The sequence below is a fragment of the Capsicum annuum genome, chromosome 4 (assembly GCF_002878395.1).
Source record: "Capsicum annuum cultivar UCD-10X-F1 chromosome 4, UCD10Xv1.1, whole genome shotgun sequence".
NCBI classification, from domain to species: Eukaryota; Viridiplantae; Streptophyta; class Magnoliopsida; order Solanales; family Solanaceae; genus Capsicum; species Capsicum annuum.
This window is the reverse complement of record NC_061114.1, coordinates 230188964-230209552: the sequence shown is the minus strand read 5'-3', so window position 1 is coordinate 230209552 and position 20589 is coordinate 230188964. Positions and strand designations below refer to the sequence as shown.

Here is a 20589-nt window from a genome sequence, read left to right as displayed (position 1 = left end):
CTCTTGCATGATTTCTTAGCTAAGCTCGTCACACGAGACTCATCTAACGCAATTTATCTCCCGTGGCAATAGCGAGTTAACGGTTGAACTTTTTATTTCTTTTTTTCAACCACTATCTTTACGCCATATGAGAAGGTTTATTACCATGTAGCAAAAGGTAGGTCCGTTCCAATTCTCCATTATTTATGCAGAGGGAGTATTAATTCATTAGGTCCCCTTTAACAGGAGCGTAAAAAAAGGAACTCAAATTTGCCATAATTTATTGGCAAAATGTCAGACAACAATCATGAGCCTACCTATTCCCCTTCCCCTCTTCATTAATCCACTCTGCATGTTCATCCAAGTTGTATTTCAAAATTGAAACTTCATTGATTTTGAGTTTTATCATGTGTGCATTTTACTTCTCAATAAACATATCGAGCTAGAGCTAGAGCTATAGCTATCAAATTACGCATATGTACTACGTACAATGCCCGGACATAATTCCGGTCTCACCTTTCTCGTTCAATAATCGAAAAATCCCCGAGGGCTAGTTAGGTGAAAGTTCAAAGTTAACTAGGCACAGTATAATGAGAACATATGTTCATGTCTTACATTTTACTTCTCAATAAACATATCGAATTACACATATGTACTCCGTACAAAGCCTAGACATAATTCCGGTCTCACCTTTTTCGTTCAATAATCAAAAAATCCTCGAGGACTAGTTAGATGAAGCTTCAAAGTTAACTAGGCACAATATAATGAGCACATATCTTCACATAAACGTCGCATTTTTACTATTGAATCCAAAGTCAAAACCTAGCAATAGTACTATTTTCATGCTTATTTTTTCTTCACTAAGCAGACAAATTTAATTTCTGCTTGTAAAATTAAAACCTTTAGGTAGCAGTCAATTCCAACTACATAAATAATCTCATACTAGATCTGACCAACGATCCATCCTACCTTCTTTAACGTTCTTGACAACTCATCGTTTACCGAACAATCTTTCAGTGGCATGTTTTGATCCTCTTCCCCGTTGTTTAGAAAAAGTGAGGACACCAATTCAGGTGCACAAGATACTATCATTACGGCTTGGACAATTAGCTAGACATCCAAATATCTCCAATTTAGATGTCTGACTAATATCATGTTATTACCTAAATTGATAACAACAAACTTAACTCTAAAACATGATATATACTATAAAGATGGTCTAAACATTAACTAAAGAGTAAAAGCTACATGTTATACATTAGAACATACCAAAAAGAAATGATACAACAATTGTCATCCTATAGGGAACATATACAGATATTATAAATGCAAATCTTTCAGTTCGACGTTTGACACAAATAGTACTGCTGTACTGGAATAAGCAAACTGTTCTCTGGATCCCTAACCATATATATACATTTAGTAGTAACTTCTTTTCATGAATAAGCAAAGACAAAAGTGAAAACAAGTGCTAAAGTAGTTTATCCTTTTCCAAAAAATAATAATTGAAAGAATAGGAAAGAAGAACATACATACATACTAAAAAAGTTCTGGGTATATGGTAATTAAGTATAAAAATGAAGGCATAAAAATGGGGAAAAAATAGGGTTTTGAGCTCCAAGTAGCATTTGATGGATCAAAAATATGTTATTTTTTCTTTCAATTTCATTACAAGAAAGAAGTTTAATACAAACATTTTAGAAGTAACCCCTTTTCTCCATGGGCTCTTTTGAGGAGTGAAACCTAATAAGTTTCGATGTCTCATCCATGTCGGATTCTATAAAAATACACTAATTTTGATGAATCCAACACACACCTATTTACATAATTGAAGAATCCGAGCAACATAGATTGAAACAAGAAAAATCAGAGGAAAACTGATAAAATCCAAACAATAGAAAATATTTGTCTTGTTGTTACCTTTTTGGAATTTCCCAAAAAACCCTAGACATCATCGTCAGCACAAATTCTGGGGGGGAATTAACAACAACAAGATCATGAAGAAGGTCTGAGATGAAACATCACGGGGATTTCACAAAGAGTAACCAACACAACTCTGTTGGCAGTATGCCCACCTCCATTATTATTTTATAAAAAAGAAAAAGAAAAAAAATCTAATATGCTAGCGTTTGGTCATAGGTTTTGAAAATTTATCGTCAAATATTTGTCTGATGACAAACATGAAAGTCTAATCTTCAAATATTTTCACGTTCATAAAAACTTGCTCAGACCACTCTTTGGATTTTTGGGGACTTTCACTTACACAATGTCAAACTCTTTTTCAAGTAAAAAAAATATAAAAACATAACTTCAAATTTCAAAATTGATCTATGACCAAACGGAAGCATATATATAATACATGAAGGAGGTGGACAGAATGCCAAAGAACTGGTGTGAGTTACCCTTTGAGAAACCTCCATGAAAATCAAGATTGTTGCCTTGTCATAAATCTGCAGTATTACTACTAGTATTTAATTTTATACGCAAATGAAAATAGAGAGAAGGTATATAGTAGTAGTTGAAAAAGAGGGGGCAGTTGAGCACTATTTAAGATGGTGGAGTTTTTCTGGTACGTACTGTCAAAAATATGTATTGTTGTTGGCTGTAAAACAATTAATAGAGAGAGAGAGAGAGTATTTGTTTTTTGGAGAAAAAGGAAAGGGAAAGATCATAAATAATCAGATTGGATGTTTCGTGGATCATCATATTTATTCTGAATTTTGCCCCACCTTTCAAGACAACCTGACTCGCTATCGTTGATTTGAAATTTTATTACGATATATAAGATAAGTGTTACTAAAGGTAATTTTAGAGAGATTTCAGGGCAAAAAATAATAAAAAAAATACTTTAGGTCATACTGAAAGAAGAATATTGCAATTTTTCTCATTTCAACTTAACGATTAATTTCTTCTTGATATTATTTGATTTTCATAAAGAAAATAAAAGATAGTAAATAATGTGTGAAGCAAAAAGAGTATAACGTAGCTCAATGTGAAAAGAGAAATAATATAGTGTAGGGAGCTCAATTTTAACAAATTCAATAAAGAGTGAAAACTGTTCTCTCCTAGGACTCTCCATGAAATATATTACTCTTAGTTTTATTTTAACTATTGTCTTATCTTCTTAATATTATAAAGATATAATTGAAAATAATGATCGACTTTAATGTTGAACTCCAAGAGTAACAACCAACTTTTTACTATAAATTTTTAAAATTAAAATAACAGTTAAAATGAAATAGATGGAGTATTATTATTGTAGGACTAAAAAGGTGTTTGTTATCAACGGTACAAATAGCATCAATGATCCAATCCAAGATATAATAATAGATGATAGTCAAAAACTTCTTAGTTACTAATAGCCTAAAAATATGCTCCCATAATTACTAACGGACATAATTAGAGATTATTGTCTCCAAATTGAATATGATACCCAAAGATCAATATATGTTTGGAGGTATGATTCTTTCATTATGAATTACTGTTTATTAACTTCTTATTATTAATATTTATTATAACAAAATTTTCAATTGGCTAACTTTTGATAGGATCGTTGTAGTATATATTGATCGTATAAAAGTTGTGATGGAATAGCAAGTATTTTGCCATCCTAACCATAATATATAAAACATGAACCCTATGAACATCAGAAGGCGGATCTATAGCCAAATTTAATTTTTGGTATTTCGACACCCATTAAGTTTAACGCTGATTTAGTATAATTATATAAAAAATATATAAAAATTGATATAATATTTAGAAAAACAATTGGTGAGTCAAGAAGATAGATAGATGGTTTAGTTTTTAGACAGAACTATCCTAAAACTATATGCGTTCAAAGCTTTTGTATATCCATGATTTCTAAATTTCGAATCAGCCACTAATGAATATTCTTATATAGTAAGTGGTCTTTCTAGCAAAATGAATATGGATTATTTAGCATTTTTAAATAAATATCAAATACCGAGCGAGAAGCGAAGAAAAAAAAAGTTGTGTAGACTTTTATTTGAGAGATTTTCTTTGTGGGGTGGGTAGTCGGCCATTAGAGGTGGCATCCTAGCTATATACGGTGCTGCTAAAAGCAAATACTTTCTTCTTCTCAAATTAGTCATCTCAAATTGAAATGACATATTGATTAAGAAAAATAATTAATAATATATCTAATTTATTATAGTATTCCTATTAAATAATATTTACATTTTAATTTAAAGAAAAAATAATTAATGCAAAGGGTAAAATATAGAAAAAAAATTTGTCTCTTATTGATTAATGAAAAAAGATAAGTAAAATGAAAAATCAAATTAAAAAATTTATAACGAATAATTTGAGACGGAAGAAGTATAGTATATTATGAGGAAGTTTCAAAAATCAAATGATAAAGTTTTGACCAATTTTGACAGCACAAACCCAATTATTACACATCTGATCTAACAAACAATAGAATAGAAGAAAGATTAATAAAGGTCAATGGCTTCAATTATATTGCTTCATTCACACCTCACTGCAGTGTTCTCTCTTGTCAATACCATTTTCCAAGACCAAATTTTCTCATTTACTATTTACTATTTACTACTACTACTCTATAATCCTATTGGAAAGAAAAAAATTAGAGGAGTAACAAATCTTTCCATCCTTTTGTCGAGTGATCCGTCGCACTCATTATGCCCACACACACTTTCACCATTTGTGAAGCGTTTATCAGAAATAATATTTTTATCTCAAAATTAGCTAAGAATAAATAAAATTTACGGACATGATATTTTTTTTAAATCTTACTTTATTAGACTAAACAAATTTTATATTGTTGTTGTTGTACTTATTCTGCTATATTTTTATAAAATAAATTTGAGACTAAAATAGATGTAATATGAAGGAGGAATTTAGATCAACAATACTATCATCTTCATGTAATTTTTAAGTGGAATTAATTATAATACTTACATCTTAATGGTTACTTACAACACTCCCTTTTAAAGTGAGACTCTTTTCCCAATTTTGCATGAATATAAAATATTTTGTATGTGTTATATAATATAGATATCATGTGATATGTATATTTGTGAGATATCATAGTTAAGTTAGATTTGAAGATTAAAGTTACTTGTTCAATTTGAATTTGAATACCTAAATAGTTGGTCAAATTGTCAACTTGTTAACTTGATGTCAAGTTTAACAATCTTAAGGAGTACGTTTAGTGGTCTATAAATAATCATCCTTTGTATAGTTTTATACATATTAAAATAGTAAAATAAAAGTATTACTAAAATTCTTTTATTTCTTCAAATTTGATATTGATATTTTATCTTTATATTATAACAGTGTGCTAATTGTTTTGCTTTTTTACATAAATGGATATGGTGTATAATATTGGTCCTTTTACCATCTTCATTTTCACCCAATTTATTGCTTAAAAACAGCAACCTACCAAACTCTCATTTCATTTTTTGGTGCACTATTTATTGCAAACCATGCCCACCCTCACCCTTCCCTCATCCAAATTAAATCTCAGCAGATGCTAATTTTAAATTAGAGTAATACGTAATTAATAATTAAGTTGTAGTTTCTAAAGTTGTAATATACATTTCAAGCCTGAATATAAATTTTTGACTACGTGAACTTATAAGTTAGTGGTATAAACTGCATATATTTTATCCTTTTCATACCTCAATATGTGGGAATACATCGGGTGTGTTGTTGTTTTGAATTTATAAGTTAATCGATGAATACTTGACCAATAAGAGTTGGGGTATACGAATATAATTTTTTTCACTATTTAATCAAAAATTTCGAATTTAAATTCTAAATATAAAAAAAAAAAAAATTACATTGAAAAGCATTTTTCTCTAAATGAGCTTTATGCAACGTGAACTCAAATATCAAACACCTAACGAAAAAATTCATTAAAGAAAAAGTAGATCAGCCCATACAGTGAAGTATTAGGGCAACAAAACTGACATACTTATTTGTTTCTTCTCCTTTACTTTCTGTAATAATACTCCTATATAAAGCCATTAGTGTTCTTGGAGGTCTACAAGACCAGTTGGCATTTGTCAGATACAGCCATGATTGAATCTTTGGGATACTCATCAAATTAATATACTCTCTCCGTTCCATTTTATGTATCGCTTTTTAATCAGGCACGAAATTTAAAAAATTGTTGATGACTTTGTAAAGTTTACAAAATTGTTCCTGTATTAGTTGTCTTTTCTTATTAAGTGAGATTCAATAAGGATAAAATTGGAATGTTGCCATTAAATAGTTAACAAATAAGAAAAGATGACATTCTTTTTAGGATGAATAAAAAAAATGACCACATATAAAATGGGACGGACGGAGTACGTAGGTAATACAAATTTATTAAGGCAAAAAAATTAAGATATAAATTAGATATTATTTTTTATTTTTGTTTTTTCTTAATTATTGTCATACTACTCTTGAAAATTTAAGATATTAATCATGATAACTACTTCGAAAATTCAAGATATTAATTGTGCTAAAAATAGAAATAACTAATACGAAATGAAAGAAATAGTAAAATTTCTTTTATTTTCATCAATGAGAGAACTTAATTAAAAAAAAAATGTTTTTAGCGATAGGATCAACTAAAAGAGGGGTTCCTTCCATAATTAATATTTATCAACGTATAGACATTATTGGCAAAAATTGTCAATAATTCGTTCTCAAACTATTGATAAATTTCATCAATTGATTTAATTGGTAATAATATTTCTTGTAGTGTTGATGATATCCTAGCATCATGCTTAGCACAACTGGAAAAAAATTGGAAAATGTTGAGACAGGTAGCTAGAAAGATAAAAAGGCATCCATTTGGAGAAAAAAGATTGACCTTTTGGAAATAATCAGTACTAGTTTTTTGGGTAGGCAATTTTGGTGGCATTAGAAACTTTAACAATATACTACTACTAACTTTCTAGACATGGATTTTCTTCCTAGTATAATAATTTAATTTATGGTTGTTGTCCATTAATATTCTCCACTCTATGATATTATTATATGAAGTCCCTCACTTTAGTTCAGCATGCAATATTGCCTTTTTCCTGTTTAATTGTAGCCACTAATATCCAAAATCTTTCAGCAAATCAGCGACGAACCTAAAATTTTTATTAAGAAATGTCATAATATGAAAAAATAAAGACACATAGAAAAATATTTAGAAAGCCAACATATATATAATTTATACCTAACTCTAAAGTCGATCTCAACGTAGTTTTTTCGGGCGAAAAGGTGTCATTTGACATTTCTTAGCATAAGGTGGTTTCGTCATTGATCAGAACCATCTAAATTCATGATACGCCTTTATAACTTTAATCCACCTAACGAACTTACCTCTCGAGCTACTATGATATCATCGAATTTAACTATGTGCATGCATGTATATTATGTGAACTAGCTTGTTAATTCGATATGTCTTGTAAAATTATTTATTTTCCTCTCTCATTATGATATAAAATTTGTCTGATGTATAATTTCACGATGACCTTCTTCAAGAGAACTTATCTAGAAATACATTAAACTTTTTTACCCGACCCACCCTTCCTTATCGGTCAGCCCTTTGTCATGAGAGAACTTGTCTAGAAATACGTTAAACTTTTTTACCCGACCCACCCTTCCTTATCGGTCAGCCCTTTGTCATGAGCGTCACATTTTCGTAGTGTAATTCTTACGAAAATGTTCATCATAATTTGTGTAGTCTTTTTAGGAAAAGAAACGAAAAAGCATAGATTTCTCTATTTTTCAATTTTCTCGACTATGATTCCGTTCCTCTCAACATAATTTTTTTCTTTTTTCATTTTCACCTTTTTAGGTAATGATCGTATAACATATTGGAAAGAAAATGCCTCGACCTAGTACTAAAAGATGAACTTTCATGTACTATTTTTTTTTTTTTAATTTTTAAATCGATATATAGTAGAAAATTCTTTCTGCTTCTATTTCGAAAAAGGAAAAAATGCGCTTCTATTATTTCTTGTTTTATATTTTCTGTGTGGTTGTTATATGTTATAAACTCCTTATTCACGATATTTCGTAACAGTATGAAATAAATCAGTTTGCATGGGGCTGAACTAGCTTTTATCGATACATAATAGTAGTATATATTGAGTTTAACTTCTATATATTAGATATCTTACGTTATGTATCATGTCAAAGTGACCAACTACAACAATTAAATTACTTTGTAATGTAGGACTAATTTTGGTAATCTAGGAAACAAAATAAATCATAATTTTTTTTTATTAATAGATTATAGTGTATCAAGTTTAAAAGTTGAATCCTTCATCATATAAGATGCCCCTCGAAGCTTTTCATGATTGTGATGTACCCACTCTACTGTCAACTGGGGTTCTTCAAAAATTCTTTTGATTAATAAATAACTTTAATTTCACCTAAGCCAAGGTTCTCCAAGTAAAAATTATAGTACTACAGTTTTACACTACCATTGTGAATAATTTTACTTGTATTTTAGACTTTACAACTATCATTATTGCATTAACAAAGAACTTTCGTTATTAACATGGTTGCGGTGGGATAGTTGGGTTACACCCATTAAGGTCTCGAGTTTGAATCTTGAGAATAGAAAGAATCATGTTGGAAGCGTCGCTCCAGCTGAGAAATATAGAAAAAGATTGTTGAATGACGAAACAAGAAACAAAGATGACTTTAAGATTTGAAATTTATTACTTTCTACGACAACAATCAAATTAATATAATAATAATTAAATTTATAATCAAATATATATTGAATTTTCATTAATTTTATGAGACAACGTATTATTAGAGCTACCAGCTCAATTTACTTTGTTTTTTCTTTTTTCTACAATAAATAATGGTCGTACTATGTATCGAAGAAGTGATTTAGATTATCTTAGCAATTTAGTGCACATAATGATTAGGAGTTTGCCAAAAAGTGGTGTCTTAATTTAAAGAAACCATGCATGCAGTGGAAATAATGAATTTTATAAAATATTCTACTTGAACAATATTATAGAGTTAATTTAATTAGGAGCATCTTCATCAATTTCAAGACACAACATGATCATGTAACTCTGCATGTAATTGTATTTCTTTAAAAAAAAAAAATGTTTATGCATGTGGATTATTATTATTATTATTATTATTATTATTATTATTATTATGGTGTACATGAATTGTCATAATTATTTATCTATCCTTAATATATTGAGCTTTTAGATTGTCAAAGCATATAGTAGGACCTTAACCAAAAGTTTCAACCCTACATTCTACATTTTTGACTTTTAACCTAGGTTATAATTAAGGTGAATATAGTTTTTCTAGAATGAACCTTAATAAAAGTTGAATTTTCCTATAGATAGATAAGGTAAATCGGTAAAAAGACATCGGAAATAGAAGCTAGGGGAGATGATCATGGACTAAAAGAAGATTCCTTTATTAATTAAATGATGGATGATATATTTTTCAAACAGTGTGCATCACGTGATAGAGAGATGAGGAAAAAAAATACGAAAATAATGATAGTTTTTGAGTGAGTGCTTTTATATTGTGTGGCAAAAGAGAAAAAAAGAAATATTGGAGATGTTGATAGGGGCTTTGAGTTTTCAAGACATAAATTATGAGATGTATGACGATTTGCTATGATGTTGATGTGAGGAATCTCTCTTTTTTCGACACAACGCCATGTGATCCCTTCATTTCAATTAAACAGTCATTAGGTGATTTCTTGGTTTAAAATTTGCTCGAAAGTAGTTGCATAGGTAGTTGTATTGAGTTGAGTAAATATAACGTGAATGAGAATGGTTAGATGAATGTGTAGATATATTAAAAAAGATATAATTAGATATAAAATTAAATTGGGTAAAATGAGGGTGATTTCCGTGGTGGATAAGATGAGGACAGCGAAGTTGAAATGATTTAAGCATGTGAACTAAACTGAGGGGATGCACCATCAAAAGTGTGAGAGGTTGGCTGTAGTATCAATTAGAAGAGGTAGAGGTAAATGCGAAGAAAACCTTGGGGAAGATGCTTGGGTAGAGCATGTCACAACTTCAGCCCATTGAGAACGTGACCGTCGATAAAAAAAAAGTATGAAGAATGAGAATGGTCAGATGTATGTGTAGATATATTTGAAGAGATATGATTAGAAACAAAATGAAACGGGCAAAGATGGGGATAATCTCCGTGGCGGACAAGATGAGGAAAGTGAAGTTGAAATTATTTGAGCATGTGAAAATAAAATGTGTGGATTCACTATTACGACTGTGAGAAGTTGGCTATAGCATGAGTTAGAAGAGACAAAGGTAAGGACGAAAAAAACTCGGAGAAGATGCTTAAATAGGACATGCCACAACGTCAACCCATCGAGAATGCAATCCTAGATAAAAAGGTATGAAAATAAAAAATTAGGATAAAAAGTTATTAGAAATTTCCCTTTATTTGAAACCTTGAACTTCCATTTAGGCAACTAATAGATTGAAATCTAACCCAAAAGGAGAATCACTTCATAAAAAAGGCACTATTCTTATGAAGAGAATATAGGACCATAAGAAAGCTTGCAACGTGACACTTTCTTTTTGTTGCTTTTAAAGATTCAAACCAAAACTTTTGATTAACATCTTAAAATGTAAGTAATATTCTGATACGACCAAAATCACGTCATATTCTCTTATATATTATACTAAAACTTAAATAGTAGAAGAAAAGAACACTTTAATCTTGTCACATGGAAAAGGCACAAACCTCCTTATTTGTAGATATACAATAAAAGGCATTCTCAAGAACTATTATTACCAAAACTACATCCTATGCTGCAATTTCTAATGAATGTGAGGAACACTTATCTCTTCATCCTAGCCTGTAGAGGCGGATCTAGTATTAGAAGTAGGTGTGCGGGTTCGAAACATACATATTTCAACTAATATTTTTGAGTGACGGAATAGCTTGTAAGACTACTTCTGCCAGACTGCATAGCGATGGCCACTGGTCGCGAGCTTCCACTCTTTCCCTGAAGGGCACCATGATCCATCCCCGATCTTCATGCTAACCTTTTCATCAATGGTTGCAGCGTATAAGTTTGGCTGTGCCTCAAGAATCTTTATAGATGAACGGCTGTGTATGCCTTGATGCTTCCGGATATCAATCTAAGGCATACATTTCAAACATTAGGATAGTCCAACTTCAACTGTTCAGTCACTTGGTGTCAATAGTTAATAGATTTGACATACCAGCTTTACAATTTGGTCGTGCATGGAATTACCCCAATCGTAGAAATGGTCGTAGAAAACTGATGGTATCCCTGGATGTGTAAGAATGTATGCATAGCCCTGGGAGTGACAAGCAGGTATCAGACAAAATGCCCCAAAAGATGATAAGGAAATACTAAAGTCTAAAACATTTGCGTAGTATTGCTGAAGACAAAAACGTTGCTTACAGCCTAGAAAGAGGAGAAAATAAGTAAATTTTAACGACTTAATGAAATACGATAGGCGGAGTAAAAATAATCTTTCAAGTTATGCATATAAGTGTAGGATAGATGCTGAATTTACCGCCATAACATGACGTGAAGGGAAAGGCCAGTGAGCCTGCAAGTTGTGATCATTAAGTGTGTTAAATAATCAAGGGAACATATTTAACGAGACCAATAATCAGCTAGTTGCAAATAAGACAACATCAAGAACCTGAGTGGATCCAGTATCGTGATTATCAAGAAAAGTCACGGCCCTTGAAGGCCACCATCCTAAAACTCCTGGTGGTTTCCCCTTAGAGTCACGCAAACGCCAGAATTCTCCTTTGACTGCTTCCTGCCGATGCGTATACATAATGTAGGTTAGCACTGATTTATGGTATGTTCTCACTGGATCACAGACAAATCCTCATAAATTACTTGAAAAAGAAATATAAACAACAACCTCCTAGTGAAATCCCACAAGTGAGGTGAAAAAAGAAATATAAACATGTCATCAAAATTCATTTGGATTTGCTACACATACTAAATCTGAGCTGAAAACATGTAGTCTTAGATAGTAAATATTGGATGAAAAGGGCCAGTACTTCTATTAGGATCTTAAGATTAATAGTCAATAAATCAGCTACAACCCAGTCCCGTGTTTTAAATGAATACCTGAAGGATTGCTTTTGTTGTAAAATCGAATGCGGTTGAAAGTTGCCCCGTGCCATCAATCCAATTGATAATTCTTTGCCTGTGACTATCTGCACATAACAAACAAAGTTAAGTTAATATATAGACAGAACAAAGACATCTATACACGGGGAAACCAAGGTATGGATATGCTCTGTCTCCACACTGTGTTACTAGATACGTGGCACTTGGCAACTAATATTCAAGAAAAGCAGCAGTAAAGGTCAATAATAAGCCCAATTTTCTAATTAGGTATCGCTCATGCACTATGGTAAAACAAATGCAACCCACATTACACATAAACTCCGCAATGGTGATTTAAGAAGATGTTAGAATGTGGATCAGAATTCAGAACCACATAAACTCAACAGTGATGACCTAAGAAGATTGTAAAATTGGAACACGATATGTAGCTTCCTGTTAACTCGGAAGTTGACTTTGTTGAGGCACTCCATATGGTCTGCAAATGTTTCATTGTCCTTTTAACTTCTATCCCTTTTTTCCAGTAATGGAACTTAGAAGGTTAAGAATTTTAAAAACCTGTAATTACGAGACAACATTAACTAGCAATTTCACATCAATAAATTCCCCTCTCGAAAGGACATAGCTAAAACTTGCAAGTCTCTCCTTGCCTAATGAAATTCAACACAGATGTCCCCAAATGTTAGAAAGGTGAATATACTTAAGTTCCAGTGGAAGTGGAAGAAATCAAAGAGAGTCCTATTGGGTCTGTGTAAAGTTTCCGACTGAATGCCACTCATCCTCTCACCAGAGAGTAAACAAGGGTTCAGCATAAACATCAATGAGTACAAGTGCCAGCTACATGGAGAGAGAACGCTTTATAAGTTGCAGGTAAATGTTAGTTGTACATATTTATTGTAGACGCGTACTACCTTGGTTGTAATCCAAATAGCTGTCCTTGTAGTTGCAAGTGTCCCAGTATTCTCCAACTGAAAATATTGGTTTAGCTCCCTCGATATATTCCTTTACATACTTTGAAGCATAACTAAAGTTGAGACAAAGGAAAACTCAGCTCTTCGCAAATGGAAATACATCAAACAAAAGAAAAGAAAATGGAAGTCCTGCCTTGGAGGGGAAGGGTACATAGAGAACTTCAGAAAGAACGTGCACATTTACCCTTTAGCAAAATCAAAACGAAAATCTTGGAAGCCAACAGAGGATCTTAGCCACCGCATCCAGTCAATGAGATCTTTCCGGACAAAGGATTGTGTATGATCTATATTTGGAACTCCATTAAAGTTGTCTCCGGTGCTTTTGTTACCCTAGAAGATATCCTTAAAAGTATGAGAGTACACTCCGATAGTGCATTACTTAGAAATTCAAAACATGTAAACAGTTTAGTTATCCATAATATTTATTTTCAGACATCACATATAATTGATTCCCTGATAGTTCATTCGCTACAGAGATCAGCGAAGAACAATTATTAGGCTGATGAGAATAAGTCATTCAATATTAGACACTACATTCCAGAAGAAAAAAAAACTAATGACGAAGGTATCCTGAAACTGAAGCCACACGAATTCAAGATATTAACTCAAAGTGGTAGTCATTGATATTGGATAAGATGTAAAAATAGGAAACAATTTTGGCAAAAGGGGTCAGCTATTCTAAATTTTAATACTGAGAGTTTACTCAAACGGGTCTAATCTTAATAGGAAAATAAAAGTATGCCATAAAAATTAAAAACTCAAGGCAGCAACCAAGCACTGGGCTAACATAAACCTTAGGCCAAGGCTCTGTTGCATATCTCTTTAAATAAGGTACCTAGCACTAAGTCTTTAATTTGTGCAGGCATATCAGCTCGAGAAACCTCTAGCCATGGAGAGAATGGATATTTGGAAAGCAAGCATGACCATTAGCACTGACTCTCTAATTGTTATAGATGTTATGAGTGAACAACATATTATAATAGAACTAAAGAAAAGTTTAAGTATTCATTGAGGAGTCTAACTATACTTTGCGAAAAGATTAAGGAGTAAAATCGAAAAAGAGAGAGAAATAAATAAGCCTATTTTGCCACTGAGAAACTATTACAGAAAATTTAGCAAGGTTTAGCTAATTTACTGATTTGAATTCCATATAGTTTGAATCTTAATGAAGGAATCATAAGTTTTAGTAAGGTTTTTACGCTATACTATTTTTAGATACAATTCATTCCTTTGCTAATGTTAGCGTCACAGCTTCTTGATCTTTTCCTGGAGAGGGATCTACCATCTATGCCACCCTAGAAAATTACAAGAGTACACGACAAAATAAACATCCTATACTAGAGAAAATTGTATTCATTAATTTTATGATCAAGTAGATGCAGATGAAATCCTTCAAGCAAAATTTCAGTTACAGCATCCTTACCAATCCACCAGTGCAAGATGTAACAGCATGTTCATCCCAAGACAAAGGAATTCCTTCATAGCGGTTGTACATTCCACCGTGCCCTTTGGTAGTTCCAACACGATGGTTAATGACTATGTCTGCCATCCCTCTAACTTTATACTGCTTCATCTTATTAAGCAAAGCTTTTAACAGATGCTCAGAACCATATGAAGAATTGAGAGAATAAAGGTTCTGTGGAAGGTAACCTATCATGACAGAAACCAACACCAAAGATAATGAATAACTATCAAAATAGGAGCTCAAAGAGTCATATTAACTCAAATGACTAAAACTTTCACTTCCAACCTTCAGGAGACAATGACTGACATGCCGGAGGCAGCCAAGCTGTTGTGAAGCCTGACTTTGAAATATCAGGAACTTTCCCATCTAAATTTCTCCACCAGTCATATTTTTTAGATTCCCAGTTGAAGGCCTGCATGGACAATAGTTGAACTTTTCTAGTTATGAACAGAATTTGACACAGATGTATGCTTATTTTTCAATTGTATTTTCCATTTCTTTGTGTTGGAAACAATCTTTTTACGAGCAATGCATCAACATTCATCCTTCAACCAAATTGTTATATGAACTACGAATTCTTTGAAATTTCTTTCATGCTAACTGGTAAGGAAAGATAATATCACCTGCAATATGATCTCTTTTCCATTGCGTATCACAACCACTACAAGAACATGAGAACAATAATTCAGTTAGCATTCATCAGTATCATCCCCTTCAAAAAGCTAAGTTTTAAGAAACACAGTGATTGCTAGAGCTTGGAATGTAATAGTAACTAGACTATCACGAAAAGTAGTCTAACAAAAATAAGGCATCCACATGCCAATCATTCACTTACAACTGCAAAAGTAAAAATGAAATAAGAAAATATTCTGTTCAAATCTTTGCCTTTTCAGTTCAAATCTCCGTCTTTCTTCTCAGTTATGAAGTATATAACGGAAAGAGAGCCTTACATGGATCAGTCTGCTGGCTTTCCTCAAATCCCATTATGGATTGAAGCTGAAAGTACCAAGAAAGCCCCTAATGGTCCTGCTAAACAAATACAAGTAAGCAAAAAGTTAAATTTGAAACAAACAACCACCCGAAACTATATATATATATATATATATATATATGTACACACTACTATGCCTACGTAATTGTCATATATGTAGCTCATTAAGGAATCCAGATGCACAATCCGTATCTTTCAAACTAAAGCAAGCATTAGGTGATGAGTGATAACCTCCTTCATTCATCTGGTATCTTTTACGTACTAGCAGAGCTGTTACAAGTAATTCTATTACACAAAGCAGAGCGAGCCTCTCTACCTTCACAAAGTAGACATATGGCTGCGTACACACCACCCTCCCGAGACCCCAGTTACGAGATTACACTAGGTATTTTGTTGTGTTGTAGTATAAAAGGCAGAGGGCAAGACAGCTATAGTTGACCATCAGAAAACTAAACAAAGATTCAATGCAGAAAAAGAAAGAATATTACTGTCATCACAAATACAACAGGACCACTACTCTATGTTAAAACTCGCTTATACAGTGCACCTTTTTTTTCTTTAACTATTTCTCTATATTGCCCCTATATGATACTCGAGTGAGCCTTGGTCAAGTAGTTGAGCACCTCCACCATCAACTGGTGGATTGAAGGTTCGACTGGAGGGTAAGTAGAAACACTATTGATCCTCCTCGACGGTGAAAAAATAAAGTGTAAAAAATCCATTTGATAACCTCCATAGAATCAACTTAAAGAATCCAAATAATGACATGCACATGTATGCCGCATGCGCATCGGATCATGTACTTGTAAAATAAAATCCAAAAGAAATAAATAAATACAAACTTTGCATGCCTAATAAAATTTCCTATTCAACAAAATGAACAATAATCTAACAAGCTGAATAAACAAACCTCGTTTGCTAGCTCAGTAAAAAAAAGTCGATCGATCGCAGCTTGAAATTGATACCTCCTCAACCTACCTACTCTCTAGTATTTATACAGAAACGAAATGGGAAAAAAGCTGGAAAAATAGGTCAAATTGGATTTATTCCTTATTCCTCTGACAAGGAATCATAAATTCTCAGCCGTTAGAATTAAAAATGATAAATTCAATTGAAAAAAAGCAGGAATATCTGCCAGCAAACAAATTGAGAATTCGATAACCACATAAACACGGAATACTAAAAAGAAAATAACTTTTATATATTAACGAAATGGAAATAAGATTCGAGGAATTAACAGAAAGCGAGTCGATCGAAATCGTTTGCGAGTGGTATTCGTGTTTGATGGCAAACGGAGAGTGACACGTGGCGAGTGTTGATTGGAAGCTTGGAACTGACGAGTGATAAATGGGTGGCCTGGCGACGGCTCCAATGGCGGAGTGACATTTCATTAAAATTGCGACGGGGTAAGATGGAAGTGTGAACACCGGAAGTTGAAGGCAAATATGTCAAAACTCACATCATAATCCATGATTAATTAAACTTTAATCAAATATGAAAAACAATTTGTGTAAGACTAAGGTAAAAGAATAATGAAGTAAGAAAATAGACGAGAGAAATACTAAAAAAATTATGTAGAAATTTAAAAACAATTTATGTAAGATTAAGATAAAAGAATATTGAAGTAAGAAAATACATCAGAGAAATACTAAAAAATTATGTAGAAATTTAAAAATAATTTGTGTAAGACTAAGATAAAAGAATATTGAAGTAAGAAAATAGACGAGAGAAATACTAAAAAATTATGTAGAAATTTTAAAATATATCGTAAGAAATTATTACTTTTTTAATATTTAGTCTCAATTAAACTTTTTCTTATTTAAACAAAATAATAAAGTCCATCAATTGTTTCTATTTTAATAATTACACGTTACGTCCTTGGTATGACTTAGTTGGTACTCTTGGGATCGATCCCCCTCAAAGTTTTTTGAGTCGAGTCTGTCGCACGAGGCTCGTCTTGAAATTTACGTTTCTTGTGTGAATTGTAGGCTATTACATATTGGAGGTTTTATTCGGTGCACACAGGACTTGTCTAGTGTGGTTTACGTTCCTTGTATGATCTATAGGCTATTAAACAGTGGAGGATTAACTGGTGCGCATAAAGTGCTTACCAAAGTTGTGGAGACTGTGGCGGAGATTGTGCTCACCAAAGTTGTGAAGACTGTGGCGGAGATTGTACCTGTTAATTTCAAAATAAAAAATATAAAAAATTGCATGTTACTATATTAGATTTGCATGTTAAGTCATATAGAAGGAACTTTAATTTAAAAAAAAAAAAAAAAAGAACTATTGTATCCTGCCATTTTGAATAATATCACCAATTTCAACGAGTGTAGTTCAATGTATAGAAATTTTCCTCATGGGTTTACACTATTGAAAATGATCAAAGAAAAATAAAACAGTCATGCTTGCCTATTACAAGAATATGGATAACAATTTTTTTTTTTTTAAAAGAATGAAAAGAAAAGAAAAAAAAAAGCAAATTAATTACAAAGACAAAATTCATTTGATCTTACTTGAACTTAGAAACAAAAGATGGTGAAAATGTTACATATCTCAACATATATCATGGTCCAATGTACAAATGAAATTCACATTTATTATATTATAGATAAAGAGCTAGGAAATCATTCCTCCCCATCGAGTTAAGCTATAACATGACAAAAATTAAAAAAGGAGAATAAATCAAAAATGAGAGGCGGACCTAATTAATATTAAGCTATTGGCAGCAAGGTCTTTATGTAAGAGCCAAAAGGACGTAACATCCTTCTGGTCAATTTGACTCCCTTGTTATCAACTAGATTATAAATTAATATACGATGGCTTTCACAGTGACATATAAGTTCATCGTAGTGAAAGTAGACAGGTTTGAGCGACTTGTGATCGACCATATACCTTTTGTTCCATGCCCACATTTCATAATCCTCCAACATCCATATATTTATCCGTCGTCCATAAAGCAAGTGACAAAGAGCGTCATGTTTCTACGTTCTTGCTTGGCATCGAAGCACAGTACTCTTTTCAGGATGAGGCTCGCTTAGCGTAGAGTTGCTCGTTATCCATTCTAAAAACAACGATTCCATTATTCCCACATGAATTAGGAGCCGGAAGAAGTCACAACTGCTGGAGAGCTGTTGAGATTCAATGTGGTAAAATATTGTGATGACATCAAAGCTCTCAAATTCCTATAATTCCTTCGACATCTAACAAAGGGGTCTATCGGAAGTCTACTCAAGACAATTAGGTAACACTCGAAAAGCTTCAACAAGTTCCTCCTCCTCCTCCTCCTCCTCCTCCTCATCACGATCCACCCCCTTCCTCCTCCTCCCCGTCGTCATAATAATCATCATCAGCAGCACCACCTCTACATATTTTTTCAAATATTGAACCCAACACTTTTGTCAAGCATTCAAGTGCCATAATTACCTATAAAGTGGGAAAAAATGAGGGACAATATAAAGACTAGCGTTTTTTTTTTCTTCTATTCTGGCTTAGAAATCGAATTTAACTTGATATAGGTTTTAGAATTGTTTTTGTTCTGGACTATAATATTGAGACTCCCTCTTCCCATAAAACACTCTATTTAAATATAGCAATCACAAGGTTTATATTCTACTGCCTTATCCATTATAGAATTATAAGTCCTATGTGAAATTGAAAAACATGGGTGGGCTCAATCCCCATTAATCGTAGAAAATTATTATACATTCTAAGGAGTAAATTATTAAGTTAATTAAGATTGTTACAATGATTGTCATGACCTATCTTATAAAGGCTCAAAAATCAAAATAAAAAATATGAAATATTACTCCATTAGAACTTAAAAAATCAAATTCAATCGAGCTTATTTTGATTGTTATATCTCTAATCCGATCAAAACGCCCGCTCCCAGTTTTGTACATTACTATTTGAGAGAGTTCGATGCAAAATAAATGAAAAGCAATCAACGTTTTTTACAAAATATGTTTTGTCCTTATTTTATACAAATGTATTATACTAAATAATTTAAAAAGAAACATTCTACCCTTTATCGATTTGCGGTTCATTATTATCATGATGTATTGTAGCATACTTTTTGGCCTATAATTCAATTATTCAATTAATTACTACCAAGTATGTTTTACTCCATGAAGAATTCTACCAAAAAAAATGTCTTACATTTAAGTGGTATTTACTAAAAATTTAAAATTAAACTATAGCTTGCAATTTACATTAATAACATTATTAGAATAGTAAGCATGCGTATACCATATCAATCAATAACATATATATTGTATATAAGAGGAACGAATTCTGTAAAATAACGATAAGACATTAAATTACATGTGAATTTACAAATCGTTTTGGTTGCATATAAGGAACTCTTCCTCTAAAATATTGATGGTTCCTCATAAGGTTAAACATAACATAGCATTAAGTTTAGAGTCCAAATCTAATATAGTAACATGCAATTTTTTATATTTTTTTATTTTGGAATTAATCGGTACAATCTCCGCCACAGTCTCCATCACTTTGGTGAGCACTTTGTGCGCACCGGGTTAATCCTCTACTGTGTAATAGCCTACAGACCATACAAGGGATGTAAACCACACTAGACAAGCCTTGTGCGTACCGAATAAACCCTCCTATGTGTAATAGCCTACAAGTCACACAAAAAACGTAAACTACACTAGACAAGCCCTGTGTGACAGATTCGACATTAAAAACATTGAGGAGGATCAATCCCGAGAGATCGGTGTAAATAACCACCCTCCAAATAAACCAGCTAAGTCATCCCAAGGACGTAGCATGTAATTATTATAATAGAAACAATTGATGGACTTTATTATTTGTTTAAATAAGGAAAATTTTAATTGAGACTAAATATCGAAAAATTAATAATCTCCTACCATAAATTTTAAAATTTCTACATAATTTCTTAGTATTTCTCGTCTATTTTCTTATTTCATTATTCTTTTACCTTAGTCTTACACAAATTGGTTTTCATATTTGATTAAAGTTTAATTAATCATGGATTATGATGTGAGTTTTGACATATTTACCTTCAATTTCCGGTGTTCACACTTGC

At 32.1% G+C, this 20589-nt stretch overlaps 1 protein-coding gene and 1 long non-coding RNA gene across 5 annotated transcripts; both read right to left on the bottom strand.

The window, feature by feature from the left end:
* Positions 1 to 543: 543 nt before the first annotated feature.
* Positions 544 to 2715, bottom strand: LOC124897823. Its single transcript, XR_007054782.1, has 2 exons — positions 1900 to 2715; positions 544 to 1142 (listed from the first exon to the last, which is right to left on the bottom strand). It is a non-coding gene; the product is annotated as an uncharacterized LOC124897823 (long non-coding RNA).
* Positions 2716 to 10613: 7898 nt separating this feature from the next.
* Positions 10614 to 17326, bottom strand: LOC107866823 (probable alpha-amylase 2). Of its 4 annotated transcripts, none has more exons than XM_016712822.2 (12): positions 16432 to 17326; positions 15481 to 15559; positions 15154 to 15191; positions 14816 to 14942; positions 14489 to 14715; positions 13250 to 13395; positions 13006 to 13118; positions 12095 to 12183; positions 11652 to 11774; positions 11520 to 11555; positions 11199 to 11297; positions 10614 to 11114 (listed from the first exon to the last, which is right to left on the bottom strand). In XM_016712822.2, exons 2-12 carry the CDS (start codon positions 15512 to 15514, stop codon positions 10923 to 10925), a joined length of 1224 nt encoding a protein of 407 aa, XP_016568308.2. In that variant the 5' UTR covers positions 15515 to 15559; positions 16432 to 17326; the 3' UTR covers positions 10614 to 10922. The 4 variants fall into 4 exon arrangements, with proteins under 4 accessions (XP_016568308.2, XP_016568307.2, XP_016568309.2 ...); XM_016712821.2 differs by having other exon boundaries at positions 15481 to 15556; positions 16432 to 17298; XM_016712823.2 differs by having other exon boundaries at positions 15481 to 15556; positions 16760 to 17233.
* Between the last annotated feature and the right edge of the window lie 3263 nt (positions 17327 to 20589).